The following is a 19,807-nucleotide window of genomic DNA, read 5'->3' as shown; positions in this document are numbered from 1 at the left end:
TAAAGGATTCTTGAATTGTTGCTATTTTTAGAATATTTAAAAAAAATCTCACGTACCCCTTGGCATACCTTAAAGTACCCCCAAGGGTACGCATACCCCCATTTGAGAACCACTGCTCTATAATATATATATATATATATATATATATATATATATATATATATATATATATATATATATATATATATATATATATATATATATATATATATAAAATCCAATAAAAAAAACATCCAAAAAGCATTACAATACGCCATTTACATTTCGCAGGGGTTAGTGCATGTGCCTCACAATACAAAGGTTCTGGGTTCGATCCCCGGGCTTGGGGTCTTTCTGTGTGAAGTTTGCATGTTCTCCCCGTGACTCCGGCTTCCTCTCACCTCCAAATACATGCACCTGGGGATATGTTGATTGGCAACACTAAATTGGCCCTAGTGTGTGAAGGTGAGTGTGAATGTTGTCTGTCTATCTGTGTTGGCCCTGTGATGAGTTGGTGACTTGTCCAGGGTGTACCCCGCCTACTGCCCGAATGCAGCTGGGATAGGCTCCAGCACCCTGTGACCCCGAAAGGGACAAGCGGTAGAAAATTGGATGGATAGGATGGATTTGAATATTAACCAAATATTAGTGATATTGTTATTATAAGTGCTTACGCAGGCAAACTATTTGTAGCGGCGCCATGTTGACATGATCGAGTGGTCAGCTGTTTCCTCGCTTCCCTGCTCCTTTGAAGTTTATTGTAGATCTTAATTCATGCCTCTCACCTGGCGGAGGACGTATTCTGACAAGTTGGTACACTTTGACAGCCATTTCGGACTCTGAACTAGCAAGAAAGAAACAAAATGACGCTTGGTCGTCATCTCCCCACCCCAAGGGACGGGAGGGAGTAGGCGTTTAAAGTGACCGATCCAAAAGAAGAGCAGTTGCTCAGCCATGTATTTAATGCCCTCCATTAAGTGCCAAAAGGGACGAACGTCGCACATGTAGAGAAAGAGAAAGACAGATCGCGAGTATAAAGACAGAGCAAGCGGGCAGAGTTTACACGAGTGCAAATGTGTCTTTCTTTACATCTGTGACTTTGTTTCTTCTTGGCATTAGGGGACACGCATTGAATACACTCCCCAGTGGGTACCCTCTTTTCCTATTTTGGCAGTGTTTTGACGTCATAGTCCCAGCCCAATGGGACACACCTGGGACTTTCTGCAACAGCCTGCACACAAGCAAGTCAAAACAAACACAAAACCAAATGAAAACACACAACACCCAGAGGCCACAAAGCTGCAATTGTCAGAACATCGCGACCTTTAAACGCCAACTAATATATGACTATTTAAACAGTAAACTCATATTGTTCAACTGTTGAAAATGATCCGGAGTGATGCGGTAAATACTGCTTCCTCGGGATGATGCATGTATACTCATGGAAGATTAATGGACCACAGAAGTGGTGTCGGATGTCATGGTTGAAGGTTGAAGTATCGAGCGGCTGAATCATATCAATATGTTTTCAGGAATGACATAAATAGGCGGAATCCACTTTAACTTTTTACGCCACTTCCTGTCAATGAGAAAGGACGCAAAAGAGAAAGGCTCCGCTCTTGCTACCGGAGTTTTTTGTTAAATCTGAAGATTTTGACCACTGATTTGCGATCACAGCCACAGGAGAGTACCCTGGCATCTTCAATCTGATTTTGGTCAGTTGAGAGGCACTGATACGCTGAAAGAAGGCGAGTTGGGAGAGCCGTTAGCCTCAAGCCAAAGGCGCCTTGCCGCAGTTCAAAGCGGTTGCCTAGCAACCAAAAGCTACGGCGAGTTTACAGCTGTTTTAAAGTGATCCCGACGTCGCAGAGTGATATAAGTTGACAGGCTGACACCTCAAATTGATCTCTGAACGGCGCAAGATACGAAATTGTTGGAAAAAACAAGTTAAAGTGCCGTAAGTCGCTAAAGAAGCAACTGCCGTTAAGACACAAGCAAGAGGCAGTGACGTCAGTGACTGCCGCAATGCGAAAAGTTAAAGGAAAGATTGAAATCCCGAAACCTTCGGGGTCAGCTGTTACAGAACACAACTGGGAACAAGATTTGAGGTTGGACACAGGACATGATGGGAATCAAGAAGTGATACTACAAAAACTTGAAGAAATGAAAGAATAATTGAAAGAAATGAAAAAAGAAATGAAAGAAATGAAAGAAGAAATGAAAGAAATGAAAAAATAAATTAAAGAAATGAAAGAAAAAATTAAAGAAATGAAAAAAGAAACGAAAGAAGAAATGAAAGAATACTCGAAGAGAACCAATATGGATACAGAGCTAATGTCTCAACTTCAATGGCTTTAATTGAAATTACAGAAGAAATTACCAATGCAATAGACAGTAAAAAATGAGTAGCAGCAATTTTTATGGATCTAACTAAAGCATTTGACACAATTAATCACAATATTTTAATCAAAAAACTAGAACGATATGGCATCAGAGGGTTAGTATTAAACTGGATAAGAAGTTATCTAACGAACAGGAAACAATACGTGAAGCTAGGCGAACACATGTCTACAACGCTAAATATATCCTGTGGTGTACCTCAGGGATCAATATTAGGACCTAAATTATTCAATCTCTATATAAATAACATTTGTAAAGTTACAAAATATTTAAAGTTAGTATTATTTGCGGATGATACAACAGCGTTTTGTTCAGGAGAGAACACACAGGAGATAATACAAATAATAACAGAAGAAATTAACAAATTAAAAAGATGGTTTGACAAAAACAGACTATCGTTGAATCTTAGTAAAACTAAAATAATGCTATTTGGTAACAGTAGAAGAGAAAGTCAAACACAAATACAAATAGACGGAATAGAAATTGAAAGAGTAAATGAAACCAAATTTCTAGGTATAATGATTGATGATAAATTGAACTGGAAATCTCACGTAAAAAATATACAACATAAAGTAGCAAGAAACACGTCAATAATGAATAAAGCAAAACATGTTCTACACAAAAAAATCACTTCATATTCTCTACTGCTCACTAGTGTTACCATATCTGAGCTACTGTGTAGAAATATGGGGAAATAATTACAAAAGTACACTTCATTCATTAACGGTGTTACAAAAAAGATCAGTTAGAATAATACATAATGTTGGATCTATAGAGAACATACAAACCCTTTATTTATTGAATCAAAGATACTGAAATTCTATCACATAGTGAATTTGAAAACAGCTAAAATCATACACAAAGCAAACTATAACCTGCTACCCAAGAATATACAACAATTCTTCTCAAAAAAAGAGGAGAAATATAATCTTAGAGAAAAATTTTATTTAAAACATTTGTATGCACGTACAACACATAAGACCTTCAGTATATCAGTATGTGGAATTAAATTATGGAATGGATTAAGCAAAGCAATCAAACAATGTACTAATATGATCCACTTCAAGAAACTCTTCAAACTTAAAGTGTTTACAAAGTACAAAGAAGAAGAACCATGATAAACAGTCTGAATTTATTTCATCCATCCATTATTTCATTCTCAAAATAATGTTACTTATCTCATCATATGAAATATGACTTACTTCACCATTATATTTTTTTATTTTTTTATTGTGATTACTTATGGAGTATATTGTGAATAAATTGAGAACAGGAAGTGAACAAAAGTTTTAGCAACTGTTATGTAAAAGAAAAGGGGTAGGATTAAATAAGCTTTGCCTCTTCCTACTCCTTTTCGAACATGTTGAAAAGAGAAACTGGAAATTGTGATGTATCATGTTGTATGCTTGCATGTTCGAGATAAACTCAAACTCAAACTCATGGACACAATGGCAGTGACTTGGATGGGAGAAGCGGGGTTCGAACTTGGAACACTCAAGTTGCTGGCACGGCCACTCTACACAACGTGCTACACTGCCCCATATATACATATACTTACAGCGTGGCTACAACACATTGATGGAGGGTTTGGAACTTGTTTTAGAGGGCTTTGAAGGGTAATTAGGGGTATTCCCCTTAGCCGAATATCGCAGGTGTTTTTTTAATCTTTAGAATCCTTAAAAACTGCTGGTCCCCTTTAAGACCTTTAATTTATCACAAAATAGAATTAAATTATGGACTGGATTAATAAGCAAAGATGTCAAACAACGTAATAATATGATTTAGATCAAGACACTGTTCAAATTCAAAGTGTTCACAAAGTACAAAAAAGAATACCGATAAACATATTAAACTTTATTAAAAAATAAAATAATTTTATTCACCTCATATTGTGAACCATGAATTACATAAACATGTATTTATTTGAACTTTATTTATTGTTCATTTACGTATTCAATAATTCATTACTCACTCATCGTATATTCATTTATTTATTTATTAATTCCTGTATTTATTCACTGTTTTGGTACAAATTGAGTACAAACAAATGTGTTAAAAAAAACTACTATGATATATGAAATGGGGTAGGATTAAATAAACTCTGCTTCCTCCTACTCCTTTTTGAACATGTTATAATGAATACTGGAAATATGGGGTATTACATTGTAATTGTATGCATGTTCCAACTGACACCGTGACCACAACTATAACCATAACAGAGCCGTGCAATACTTGCCAAGCGTTCAGGCTTCCAATAACAAATCATTTTGCACATTTTCTAATTTCCACTGAAACTTGCATCTCACCTCCTTGTTTTTGGCTGGGATGTGCATCTTACTGCTTTTGGCTACCTAGAAACTTCCGCATTTCCCGTAACCTCAGCCTTTAACCCAACATTTTAACATCATCCAGACCCTCTCTGGCCTCTCTTTGTTCCAGCTTTTTAGCTGGGCAGCTGTTCCAGCGGGCTAGGTTGAATAAGTAGAGCCCGCAGGAGTCTCCACAGAGGTCTCTCTGATTTGATGCATTCAGAGCCCAAGAAGAGAGTGCCAGTTGCCATAGCAATGAGAGGAATGTGTGAAGTATAGCTGCACGAAGGAGGAAAAGGGGGAAGTGGCGCTTTCTTTTGTGACGGAGGTTTCTTCTGACAGACGTTTTTTCTGCACGCTGGCCAACATGCAATAACTTTATATGAAAAACACACCAGCACATTAACTGTACGACTAAATGGATATACATTATTATATATATTAGGGGTGTAATGGTACGCCATCATCATGGTTTGGTACAGTAGCATGTTCATGGCATATCCAGTAGCATTGAGCTAGTGCGTTTTGAAAAGTAGAACCTTACTTTTGAGCACTTTTTATCAGGCATGTTTGCTTTCTTAGCATAGAAAATGTCAACATTAAAGGCCTACTGAAATGAATTTGTTTTAATTAAACGGGGATAGCAGATCCATTCTATGTGCCATACTTGATCATTTCGCGATATAGCCATATTTTTGCTGAAAGGATTTCGTAGAGAACAACGACGATAAAGTTCGCAACTTTTGGTCGCTGATAAAAAAAGGCCTTGCCTATACCGGAAGTAGCGTGACGTCACAGGAGGAAGGGCTGCTCACATTTTCCCATTGTTTACAATGCAACAAGAGAGATTCGGACCGAGAAAGCGACGATTACCCCATTAATTTGAGCGAGGATGAAAGATTTGTGGATGAGGAAAGTGAGAGTGAAGGATTAGAGTGCAGTGAAGGACGTATCTTTTTTCGCTCTGACCGTAACTTAGGTACAAGGGTTCATTGGATTCCACACTTTCTCCTTTTTCTATTGTGGATCACGGATTTGTATTTTAAACCACCTCGGATACTATATCCTCTTGAAAATGAGAGTCGAGAACGCGAAATGGACATTCACAGTGACTTTTATCTCCACGACAATACATCGGCGAAACACTTTAGCTGCGAAGCTAACGTGATAGCATCGGGCTCAAATGCAGATATAAACAAAAGAAATAAACCCCTAACTGGAAGCATATACAGAAAATCAACAATACTATTAAACCCTGGACCTGTAAATACACGGTTAATGCTTTCCAGCTTGGCGAAGCTTAAAAATGCTGTTGCTAACGACGCCATTGAAGCTAACTTAGCAACGGGACCTCACAGAGCTATGCTAAAAACATTAGCGCTCCATCTACGCCAGCCAGACCTCATCTGCTCATCAACACCCGTGCTCACCTGCGTTCCAGCGATTGACGGAAGGACGAAGGACTTCACCCGATCATCCGTGCGGTCGGCGGATAGCGCCGGCTAGCGCCGGCTAGCGCCGGCTAGCGCCGGCTAGCGCGTCTGCTATCCAAGTCAAAGTCCTCCTGGTTGTGTTGCTACAGCCAGCCGCTTCTACACCGATCCCACCTACAACTTTCTTCTTTGCAGTCATTGTTCATTAAACAAATTGCAAAAGATTCACCAACACAGATGTCCAGAATACTGTGGAATTTTGAGATTAAAACAGAGCTTTTTTGTATTGGATTCAATGGTGGCCGAATACTTCCGTTTAACTAGTGACGTCATGCGCATACGTCATCATACATAGATGTTTTCAACCGGAAGTTTAGCGGGAAATTTAAAATTGCACTTTATAAGTTAACCCGGCCGTATTGGCCTTATGTTGCAATGTTAAGATTTCATCATTGATATATAAACTATCAGACTGCGTGGTCGGTAGTAGTGGGTTTCAGTAGGCCTTTAACTAGAGGTAGTGTGCTAGGAATATTCCTGTTTGCTCGTCAAGTGTTTGAACCAGTGCAGAGTCTGCAACGGATGGTACCGTTTGATTATACGTGAATCAATACATGGCTCTACCGACGGAATTTGGTCGATACCTATGAAAGTACCAAATTTGGTACCCATCCCTATATTATGTATCTGTACGGAACCCAGGTGTTATGCACAGCGGGGGAAGGAGACGGCACGACACAGGAAATATCGCTCAACAGGATTTTATTAAGCTTGATGAGGGATTGGAGTGTGTATGCTACTAAGTGTGTGCATGCAAGACTATGCGCAGGAATTAAAAATGTAATATTACCAGGAGGTTGTTGTAAGTGCGTGTTGGTTGGAAAAGGCAAACAAGTCCAAAGGGGCTGGGCAGAAGAAGGTCCGTGATCCAAGCGGGAGTCCCGTACGGCTGGAGAGAGGCGTCCTGAGGTCCGTGTCCAAAGTAATTTGAGGATCGAGGGAGGCAGTCCAGAGGGGGATCCAGGGAAGTGAGGCGCACAGCTCACTTCCAATGCGACAGAGGATACTGCGGGAACAAGTGAAACGACAGGACAAAGTGAGCTCAAGGAGCAGAGGAATACGGAGCGCAAACACAGGAGAGGAGCCAGAGACGCAAAGCTTACTGTCAGACAGAGAACTACGTCCCAGCACTGGATCGTCGGCTGCTGTCGAGCCTCATTAGATCCAGGTGTGCTGATTGCAGATTGCCCGCAGCCATGTATGCGCGTGGCCGCGGTCTGAGCGGAACACGCAGGGGCGTGTCTGGCGACGCTCTCAGCGGAGCTTCTAGCTGCTCCTGCAGCAGAGGGAATGATGGTACGGGCATGCGGCGTAACACCAGGGTTTTGAAAATAAAATCTGATTGCAAACCCGAATAGATACAGTCGTCCTTTGCTACATCACCCTTCACATTTTACAGTTTTCGTACATCACACATTTTTTAAACCATATTCTAGATCAGGGGTGTCAAACTCAAATACAGAGTGGGCTGAAATTTAAAACTGAACAAAGCCGCGGGCCAATGTTGAACAAATGAACCTTTTAATAGGGACCCAAACAAGTTTTGCATTGAATATTGAACAAGCAAGGCTTATATAACTTTATAGTGACATGCAAAATCGAGTTTCAAATAACAATAATAATAATTACAAAATATCAACGGCATATCAAATACAATTTAAATAAAAATGTAATGCCTCTTTTCTATTTGCAGCCTTCTGAGGTATATATCAACATTAACTTTTTCCACAGACTAATACATTTGAAAATAAAATAAAAATGAATAAACCAACCATTCAGGACTTTAAACTGCTCAGTTTGCAACACGCTGATCTAATCTGATGTGCCCAAGCCAGATACCTGGCATCTTTTCTTGGATGCTAGTTCATTAATGTCGGGGCTCAGGCTTTGAGCTGAGGCAACCTTCATTATCGAACGGAGGTGTTCATCAGTCATTATATCTCGTAGTCCACCCGGACCACAGTCTTGGGGGCGTGCCTTAAAGGCACTGTCTTTAACGTCCTCTACGAGCTGTCGTCACGTCCGCTTTTCATCCATTCTAACAACGTGCCGGCCCAGTCACAAGATATGTGCGGCTTTTGTACGCACACACACGTGAATGCAACGCATACTTGATCAACAGCGATACAGATTACACTAAGGGTGACCGTATAAACAACTTCAACACTGTTAGAAATATACGCCACACTGTGAATCCACACCAAAAAAGAATGACAAACACATTTCGGGAGAACATCCTCACCGTAACACAACATAAACACAACAGAGCAAATACCCAGAACCCTTTGCAGCACTAACTCTTCCGGGACGCTACAAAATACACCCCCCCCGCCCACCCCCCTACATATATTTAGAATGTCAAACAGTTCATTTTTGCTGTTATTAAAAATATTCAATTTATAAATAATAATCTAATCCGCGCAAATTGGTTTTTCCACCGTCAGGCCTGGAACCGATTAACTCCAATAAACAAGGGATGAGTGTATTAGATATTTGATCCCTGAAGAGGAACCTCACAATCAGGAAAACACATTGAGAGGCACCGGAACCATCTTCCTCTCATACACTGTCAGTTCAAATCTATACTTTAGGCTACAGTGTAAAAAATATTTTTTTTTATGGACGTCTCAAATACCTGGCCTTTTGTGATATGCCGGCGGTCTTGCAGCCCACCACCATGGGATTGTGTGACTGCTAGTGTACATTTAGTCTTGCTGGGTTTGTTTGAGAAACACAGAATATTGCCTGGTAATTACGCCGAAAGGTCTGCTCGTTCATAAATACAATACAAGCCTTTAAATACTAAATACATGTTTCATCCTATGGTAGATCCGACCCACAAAGGCAGACAACAGCCCCTCGCCACATCGTCTCCTTGTCCCCAGGAGAGTGTATTAAATCCAGTCCAAGCAGCACGGGCTTGAATAAATCTGCATTCACTTATAGGATTAGCCACTGTTTAAACATGGCTTCCTGTCTCTTACGCCAATCCACTGGGAAGATGCGTGTGGATGCTGCGATGCAGCAAGTTGACATTTAACGTGATTTAACTATGCATGCTACAGAGAGAAAGCACTTTTGTAAACAGTGGTACCTTTGGAGTTTAATTGGTTCTGTGACGCAATTCTTACCTCATAAAAACGTGTGTTGCGAAACAGCTATAAAATAATGCTAGCGGGTAACACCTAATGTTTTGGTCATATCTTACAGGATTATTTGTGACATTCGCTACGCCAACTAGTGTGAGTGAAAGACAAGTTTCTCAGACAGTGTGGGGCAATTATACTTTAAGGGGCATTTTTCTTTTTACCAGAAGTGGTCTCAATGACATTATTTCCAATCTCCTTTTACTGAAAAAAAGCCATGGACTAAAGAAAGGACTAACATACCTGAAGTTCCCAAAGTACCCCCGAAATGTATTTACCCTTACAGCATCCCGGTGCCCCAAGAGGTCCGAAATGTGCCCAAATAGTCCAATGCCAAGGCTGGAGCTTTTTGGATCTTTGAATTCTCTGACCTTCTCAGGGCTCGTAGATATTTGGAAAAAACGGTTAGGGTTAGTGTTGGGAAAAATTACAAAGTACCATCTAACCCACAGGTGTCAAACTCAAGGCCCGGGGGCCAGATCTGGCCCGCAACATCATTTTATCTTACCCGCAAACCCCTGGAAATGATGTGTCAATAAAGTACTTATTATTTTCTCACTCAATGTACTGGATTTTTTTTTTCATTTTGACAGAAAAAATATATGTACTGCTTGAAATTGCATGCCTTTGAAATTTTTATAGTATCCAATATTGCAACAAATATGACAGTATGTTATCATACTTTCCGAAAAATTTTTGTCTAAATAAAGATAAATATTTAAATATCTGTTTGACTTATGATTTTACAGCAAACTACTCATCAAATTCATAAAAATGACAATGCATTTTACGGTGTTTTTTACAGCATATTACTGTACATTGAAATCAACTACCATTTTTTGCGTTAAAATTCTGTTGACTGAGCTGACATATTTTTTATGTAAAATCTTGTTTTTGACGGTGTATTACTGTAAATGGAAAAACGATACATTTGTTTTTAACGGTAGAAAAACTGGCAGCTAAGCTCCCAGAATAAAAAAGGAACTTGTAATTTTCCATTAACAATATAATGTTGTAAAAACCAATTAAATGTATTAGTAAAATTCTGGCAACTAAGCTGACAGCTTTTACTGTAAAATACACCAAAACAAAACCGTTGTACTGTTTTTATGTTTACTATAAAATGTTGTAAGAAATATAAAAAAAACACTATTTTACAGTAACATTGTGTAAATGTAAAGTTTTTACTGTAAAATCGACAGTCCACTTAAAACAATTTATATAATTAATAATGAAATACAGAGGCAAAGTCATACATTATTCACTGTTACAAGCGGCCCTCTGATGACAGCCATAACTGCGATGTGGCCCTCAATGAAAACGAGTTTGACATCCCTGAACTAACACTACAGTGGGGTGGGAAGGGCTCGTGACCCAAATTCTCGAAATCTAAAGCATACCAATTAATGTTTAAGTTTAATGGAAATATCGCTTGTACCCCTAACAACTTGTAAACTAATGTATAACTGTATTTACCTGTATATATTTGTGTGTATGTATATACAGGTTGCTCTTGGTTTAGGAACGTTCCATCTACAGTGTTTCGTGATTACGAACTCTCCCACAAATGATTTCAAAACAGCATTTTGTTATTTAAGAGCTAGATCACCTCATTAACCTTCAAATTGAACAATTTGTTAATTTTTTTATTTTTATTTTAAATAAATATATATATATATATATATATATATATATATATATATATATATATATATATATATATATATATATATATATATATATATATATATATATATATGTATATATATATATATATATATATATATATATATATATATATATATATATATATATATATATATACACATATATATATATATATATATATATATATATATATATATACACAGTTGCGATCAAAAGTTTGCATACACTTGTAAAGAATATAATGTAATGGCTGTCTTGAGTTTCCAATAATTTCTAGAACTCTTATTTTTTTGTGATAGAGTAATTGGAGCACATACTTGTTGGTCACAAAAAAAATTCATGAAGTTTGGTTCTTTTATGACTTTATTATGGGTCTACTAAAAGTGTGTCCAAATCTGCTGGGTCAAAAGTATTCATACAGCAATGTTAATATTTGGTTACATGTCCCTTGGCAAGTTTCACTCCAATAAGGCACTTTTGGTAGCCATCCACAAGCTTCTGGCAAGCTTCTGGTTGAGTTTTTGACCACTCCTCTTGACAAAATTGGTGCAGTTCAGCTAAATGTGTTGGTTTTCTGACATGGACTTGTTTCTTCAGCATTGTCCACACGTTTAAGTCAGGACTTTGGGAAGGCCATTCTAAAACCTTAATTCTAGCCTGATTTAGCCATTCCTTTACCACTTTTGATGTGTGTTTGGGGTCATTGTCCTGTTGGAACACCCAACTGTGCCCAAGACCTAACCTCCGGAATTACCTCCAGATTTTTCAGGACAACCTAAAATCGTCAGCCCGTTTGTTTGGCTGTATTGGAATAACACGGCTATATTGCGATGTATTGGGCTGTTGATTTAAATCATATGAATACAATTGCAAATCCATCCATTTTATGCTTCTTGTCCTTTTCGGGGTTGCGGGAGGCTGGAGCCTATGCCAGTTGCACTCGGGCGGAAGGCAGGGTACACACTGGACAAGTCGCCACCTCATTGCAGGGCCAACACATATAGACAGACACTCACATGCAGGCCCGGCCCTAACCAATCTGGCGCCCTAGGCAAGATTTTAGGTGGCGTGGTTAAGAGGGGAATATATTTAAGCTAGAATTCACCAACTCAAGTATTTCATATACATATATATATATATATACATATATATATATATATATATATATATATATATATATATATATATATATATATATATATATATATATATATATATATATATATATATATATATATATATATATATATATATATATATATATATATTTATATATATATATATTTTTATATATATATATATATATATATATATATATATATATATATATATATATATATATATATATATATATATATATATGTATGAAATACTTGACTTTCAGTGAATTCTAACTATATATATATATATATATATATATATATATATATATATATATATATATATATATATATATATATATATATATATATATATATATATATATTTATTTATTTTTATTATTTTTTTTTTTTATATTTTATTATACATATAAATAAAAGAAATACTTGAATTGCAGTGTTCTGGAGGCTATCCAGTAGATGGCAGTATTGTCCTGTTTAAGAGTGTCACAACATTGCTGTTTACGGCAGACGAACTGCTTTACGGTAGACTAAACGTGACTGCTGTTGTTGTGTGTTGTTACCGCGCTGGGAGGACGTTAATGAAACTGCCTAACAATAAACCCACATAAGAAACCAAGAACTCGCCCTCAATCTTTCTACAGTTATAACGTGATTGGGCAGGCACGCTGTTAATATTGTGGGAAAGCGGACGTGAAAACAGACTGTCGCCGCTGTCCCCACTCAGGTCCGCATTGAGCTGGAGGGGGCATGGCCTCCAGCTCCGGCTGAATACCGGGAGTTTGTCGGGAGAAAATTTCTGCCGGGAGGTTATCGGGAGATGCGCTGAATACCGGGAGTCTCCCGGTAAAACCGGGAGGGTTGGCAAGTATGGTACCTGCTGATCTTTATTTGGGATCTGCATAAATCTTGAACAATTGTGCGCGTCCGCCTTTGTAGTCCGTATCGACACCGTAGTCGATAAGCTTCTTCTTTTTCTCTATCTTCTTGTTATGTGACATTCAACCTCCGCCGTTGCCATTTCTAATATAAAGTAGTCTAAAGTTCTTACTTATATCTGCCATGAAAGTGCTAAAACATACCGGTGTAGTGAGTTTACATTATTCACACAAGGAAATGTAGTTATTAGACAGTTCCGGTCGGACGGTTTTTCACGGGACATATTTCCGGTGTTGTTGTTTTCCGTAAAGTCTGAATGTCTTCTTTCACTCCTGTCCTTGCACGCTACACCGCTACAACAAAGATGACGGGGAGAAGACGCTGCTGAAGGTGAACCACGTAAATAAGACCGCCCACAAAACGGCGCATCCGGAAACAACTGTCAGAAAGCGGCTTGAAGATGATCTGTAAAACATAATCTATGCAACATTTTGACCTAATAAACACCATTACATGTTATGTAGACCACAAGGAAGTGTTTTCAATTTAGAAAAAATAAAAAATATGACCCCTTTAGGGCACCCTATTATCTGGTGCGCCTTATATATGAAAAAAGATAAAACATAGACCATTCATCGGCAGTGCGCCTCATAGTCCGGAAAATATGGTACTTTGATATGTGCTTCTGTCATTATCATGACAGATACTAAAGAAAAAAGTCAATACATTTAAAGAGTAGCATCAGCTTGTTCCTCCAAACAAAGGAGGCTTCACAACATGTCCACATTTAGGGATGGAGTCTTTGTGGAAATGGGACCCTAGCAGAGACAATTGGAGTCTAGATGAGACAAACAATTGTACGTTATCAAAAAAAAACAGTAGAAAGGCCAACCAGTGGTTTCCTGGGGCGTGACATCTAGATTACAGATGGATAAGTGCACGTTAAAACAATAACCCGCTGACCAAAAAAAATCATTTCTCATAGCTGTCTCTATTTACTGAAAGGCGGCTCATCTCCCACTGGGGCCAAGACAAATAAAAATGTTATTTCTCCGCTCATGAACTCATATCTTGCCTGAGGTTTCACTGCTAGCGATTTATTTTATCTTCCAAATTTGACTTAAGACCACGACTTCAGGGAAATAAAAATCTCCGGAATAATCTTCTGCAGTTGCAATTCCAGGGTGTTATGTCTTTGTGAATCCAGCTTTATACACCTCATCTACTCATGCTTATATATCGATTGACTTAAGTTGAGTTCCAGTATAAAATCATAACTTTAACACTTTATATGATTGGGAATAGGCTGATTGGCAACACTAAATTGGCCCTAACGTGTACATGTGAGCAGGGCCGGCCCGTGGCATAGGCCGTATAGGCAAATGCTAAGGGCGCCGTCCATCAGGGGGCGCCACGCCAGTGCCACAAATGTTGGAGGGGAAAAAAAAAAAAAAAAAAAAAGTTGGTACTATTATTTCTAAATACATAAAATAATCCCACGTTAATTAAAATGCAAAGTAAAGCCTATTTAATAGAAATATTATTTGTTACAACATTACGCCCCCCCCTCCCCCGGCACGGTGCGCCCCCTCCCTTCCCGTATCATGACTCTTTTTGGACGTCACCACATAAAAAAATCAACACAACATGTCAAAACGGCCAAAACTGTCAGGTGCCCAGGGAAGAAAAAATAGAAAAGAAGAGGAGGAGAAACGAGAAAAAGACAGAGGTAGCAGGGAGGTAACATTAGCCTACATGAAATTATTTGTCTGTTACAGAATGTGATAGTAACCTTGCTTTTTAGCATTAAGCTAATGTTACATGATTCGGCAATTGCTAATCAATAAATAGCTAGTTCTGTTTTAACGTCGGGTTAATATTGTGGAGGGGGCTAAATTGTTATGGAAAATAATAATGTAATGTTAGGTAATTACAGTACTCCCTGGTGTACAGTAATTTGTAAGTCATTCTGGTTAATGCAATATTAAAAAGCACAAATAGAGAACTCTGTAGCATCCCCTTTTTTTGTAATATAGTTGTTAAAGTCATACTGGTTTGATATCTTGTTTTGTGCAGTGCCTTATTTATATTGTATTTTTAATTTATTTTATGCAACTTGTTGACACGTTTTATTTTGTGTTTATGTATGTAAAAAATATTGTATTTCATATATTAATTTTTTATTTTTTGTATTCATTTATTTATCCATATTTTTTTTAATCTTGTTAACTATTCTGATTGTTAATTTGCTTTCTTTGAGTAAAAAAAAAGGTCAAAGACAAAGCTATTCGGTTTCTTGTGAGTATATACACTTCACTGCCGACCACGCCCCCCACCTCCCGGTATCGGAGGTCTCAAGGTTGGCTAGTATGGCAGGTACCAGAAGGTAAGCAAAGTTGCTTTTGCATAAAATTGCAAAACAAAACACCACATAATATGTCTTACCTTAGACACACACCATAATAATACTCTTATGTTGAAGCACATCAAGCGTTGCGGCTTCATAGCTTACCAAAGTCGTACTAAAACATTTTGATAGATTTTTGAGCGCCGTGTGTACTGTTCTATATTTTCAATGGAACATATACAATGTTGGTGTTGTTTACTGGCGTCATCTTGCAGACTACACATATCTGTTATGTTTGACTGCCATCTACTGGTCACACTTATCATTACACCATGTACCAAATAAAATTGCTTCAAGGTTGGTAAGCAAAACCAGAATTATTCCATACATTAGGCGCACCGAGTTACAAGGCGCACACTCAAGTTTTGAGAGAAAAAAATAAATAAATTTAAGTGCGCCTTATAGTCCGGAAAATATGTTTTTTGTGTTTTATCGCAGTAGTAATTCATTATGATTTCGCTTGACTTTATATTTCCACAGTACTTATAGTCAGAACTCGCCGGGATATTGCGATCAAATCAAATCAAATCAAAGTTGATTTATATGGCCCTAAATCACAAGTGTCTCAAAGGGCTGCACAAGCCACAACGACATCCAGATCCCACATCAGGGCAAGACAAAACTGAATCCAATGGGATACAATGAGAAACCTTGGAGGGGACCGCAGATGTGGGGACCGGTGCAATGGACGTCTAGTGGATACAGTTAATAGTGTGTGCTGTTTTTGATTGTAATATTGTTCAATTAAGGACACTTATTATGTATGTCTAGTTCGTGTGCTATTGTGTGCTTAGCTCATAGTAGCTCATATTGCCTACCATGTTTACTGTTTGTAAATGACTTGACTAAAATACCAACTGTGTGTGCTTATTGGAGGACATTTTCTGTAAATGTTTTCTGGCTGTCCAGCTTTACACAAGTAGAACTGCTTGTACCAGAGATTTTAGATGCATACTGATATTTCTTTGTTGCTGATATCGGACCGATATCAGATCGGGACGTATTAATCATAAACTAAAAGTACATTAAATGTAGGATTAAAGTAGAATAACTCGCACAAAATACTCTGGTATTAGAATTTTATGTGAATGTTAGTGTAAAAGGTTGTCAATTTAAATCCTAAAGGGTTGCCCAAAATGACCAAGGATACGTTCCAGCTTCGATGGAAGGATGATGATCGGCTTAGACCAGGGGTGTCAAACTCGTTTTCATTGAGGGCCAAATCGCAGTTATGGTTGCCCCCAGAGGGCCGTTTATAACAACGAGTAACATATATATATATATATATATATATATATATATGTATATATATATATATATATATATATATATATATATATATATATATATATATATATATATATATATATATATATATATATATATATATATATATATATATATATATATATATATATATATATTAATTTTACATAAGCTGCAAAAAAAATATTTAAATTTTACTTTAAAAACTGGCAGTTCAGTCACCAGAATTTTACAGTAAAAGCAGTGTTGTTTTTTTTACAGCATATAATTTTTTTTTTATAAATGGAATGGAAAAACAATAACTCTGTTTTTAGTGGTAAAATTCAAGCAACAGAACTGCCAATTTTTTTTTTTTTACCGTAAAATCTTGTTTTTATGTTTTTTTTGTACCAAAGTACCAAAGTTGTACAGTACCAAAGTAGATTTTACGGTAAAAAAAATCAGTCGGAATTCACCTGTAAAATCTATTGTCAATTTTACAGTCTACAATTTGATTGATAATTTGTTTTGAAATCATAAGTAAAGCAGATATTTAAGTACAGTATTTATCTTTATTTTAACAAAAAATATTTTTGGAATACATAATATAATATTTTGATTTTGATAATATTTAATTTTAAAAGATATGCAATTAAATGCAGTACATGATTTTTATATCAAAAGGGAAAGAACAAATATATTTATTAAGAAAAGATTAAGCATTTGATTAAATTATATATTATTTCCAGGCTTTCGCGGGCCACATCAAATAATGTGGTGGGCCAGTTTTGGCCCCCGGGCCGTGAGTTTGACACCTGTGGCCTAGACAATTGGATCAGGCCTAGTGAATGTGTATCACGTCAGTTGTGTTTGGGTTTCAGTGAGAGGTCACAGAGCAGCACAGGGTCACGTCGTTCGACGGATTGAATGAGATTAACCCGTGACCCCATGCAGAGACGAGGCCAGGATGAGTGGAATTAGCCAAAGCAGGCAGGTTCCAAGACCCCATCCAATTACTGCCTTATCTCCTGGCCAAATGAGATCAATGTGAGCCATGAGACCCACTAGGTTGGCAAAGGTGGCATGATGAGCTAAACTCCTGCATATCCTTGAGAGAACTCTCCTGCATCCTGACCTTCACTTTGCGTGGCGATAACACGATGTACCACATTTAGCTTAGCTTGTTGTGCTCAAGTGCAGCATTTAGGAAGGTGAATAATGCGCATAATTAGAGTATCACCTCTTATCCTTGGTGAATCTAGCCTGCACATTACACGACTGAAAGGTACTACAGAGACAAAAACATAATTGCTCCTCTATGCACAGCATGTGAAAGGCACTTTGAAGCGTGGCACTGTGGTTAACACAAGCATATGCAATATAGTCCATAATCCTCTCCATATTTAGTAGAGATAACATGAAACTAATTACCAGTGTGCAAAAAACAGACAGTTTGCTCAAATTACTTGATTGGATTGTGTGTTCCTTTAATGTTGAAAACTTGTTGTTTTTTTCTTCCTGCTTTAATGTTATGGCATTTATAATAAATGATTCAATGGTATATCATGTTGTGTTGCCCGCTTTACACCTGACACAAGGAAATTATTATTTTTGTATCGTTATTGAAAAATAATTCAACATTCAACAAACATTCAAAACAAGTCATTATTTACGTGGAGTAGCAAACGATTGAATACCTGATAAAATACAAGTGTCATTAATGTGAATATCAATGATGCTTTAGTGACTTACATGTATGCGCTTTCTGTTCAGCCTTCAATTGATAATACTTAGTTGATCAATATTGGTATCGGCCAATTAATACCTGAAGCTTCAATATCGGCATCGAATTGGAAATAAAAAGTTGCATCGAGACACTCCTAATTAAAGCCATCAAAAACAGCTAAGATTAATTATTTTGTTTAATATACGCTGATCTCGTTGGTAATGTACAATGGTATCTCTTTATTATCTCTGATTTTATTTTCATTTGCACGTTATTAATGTTTATGTATTTTTCCCCATGTATGGATGCGCAGATTAAAAAAAAACAATGGGGTTGTTAAAAGTATCGACTCTTTGATACCAAGGGGACGGCGTGGCGAAGTTGGTAGAGTGGCTGTGCCAGCAATCGGAGGGTTGCTGGTTACTGGGGTGCAATCCCCACCTTCTACCATCCTAGTCAAGACCGTTGTGTCCTTGGGCAAGACACACTTGCCATCAGTGTGTGAATGTGTGTGTGAATGGGTGAATGTGGAAATAATGTCAAAGTGCTTTGAGTACCTTGAAGGTAGAAAAGCGCTATACAAGTATAACCCATTTATCATTTATCATTTAAAGGCCTACTGAAATGATTTTGTTTTATTTAAACGGGGATAGCAGATCCATTCTATGTGTCATACTTGATCATTTTGCGATATTGCCATATTTTTGCTGAAAGGATTTAGTATAGAACAACGTCGATAAAGTTCGCAACTTTTGGTCTCTGATAAAAAAAAACCCTTGCCCCTACCGGAAGTAGCGTGACGTTGTCAGTTGTTCACTCCCTCATATTTTCCTATTGTTTTCAATGCAGCTAGAGCTATTCGGACCATTACCCCATTAATTTGAGTGAGGATGAAAGATTCGTGGACGAGGAACGTTAGAGTGACGGACTAGAATGCAGTGAAATACATATTTTTTTTCGCTCTGACCGTAACTTAGGTACAAGCTGGCTCATTGGATTCCACATTCTCTCCTTTTTCTATTGTGGATCACAGATTTGTATTTTAAACCACCTCGGATACTATATCCTCTTGAAAATGAAAGTCGAGAACGCGAAATGGACATTCAGTGCCTTTTATCTCCACGACAATACATCGGCGAAACGCTTTAGCTACGAGCTAACGTGATAGCATCGTGCTTTAACTGCATATAGAAACAAAAAAAATAAACCCCTGACTGGAAGGATAGATAGAAAATCAACAATACTATTAAACCGTGGACATGTAAATACACGGTTAATGCTTTCCAGGCTGGCGAAGGTTAACAATGCTGTGCTAACGACGCCATTGAAGCTAACTTAGCAACCGGACCTCACAGAGCTATGCTAAAAACATTAGCTCTCCACCTACGCCAGCCAGCCTTCATCTGCTCATCAACACCCGTGCTCACCTGCGTT

General features: G+C 37.6%; 1 protein-coding gene across 1 annotated transcript in view; it reads left to right on the top strand.

The window, feature by feature from the left end:
• Positions 1-17,798, top strand: part of LOC133650790 (autism susceptibility gene 2 protein homolog) — a 451,545-nt gene extending 433,747 nt beyond the window's left edge. The window contains exon 5 of the mRNA XM_062048439.1: positions 17,529-17,798. Coding sequence (XP_061904423.1) covers positions 17,529-17,531 — 3 coding nt within the window. The 3' untranslated portion in view covers positions 17,532-17,798. The remainder of the gene's footprint in view (positions 1-17,528) is intronic.
• The last annotated feature ends 2,009 nt before the right edge of the window (positions 17,799-19,807 follow it).

Source organism: Entelurus aequoreus, linkage group LG05, assembly GCF_033978785.1.
Source record: "Entelurus aequoreus isolate RoL-2023_Sb linkage group LG05, RoL_Eaeq_v1.1, whole genome shotgun sequence".
Lineage (NCBI taxonomy): Eukaryota > Metazoa > Chordata > Actinopteri > Syngnathiformes > Syngnathidae > Entelurus > Entelurus aequoreus.
This window is presented reverse-complemented; position numbering and strand designations above follow the sequence as displayed.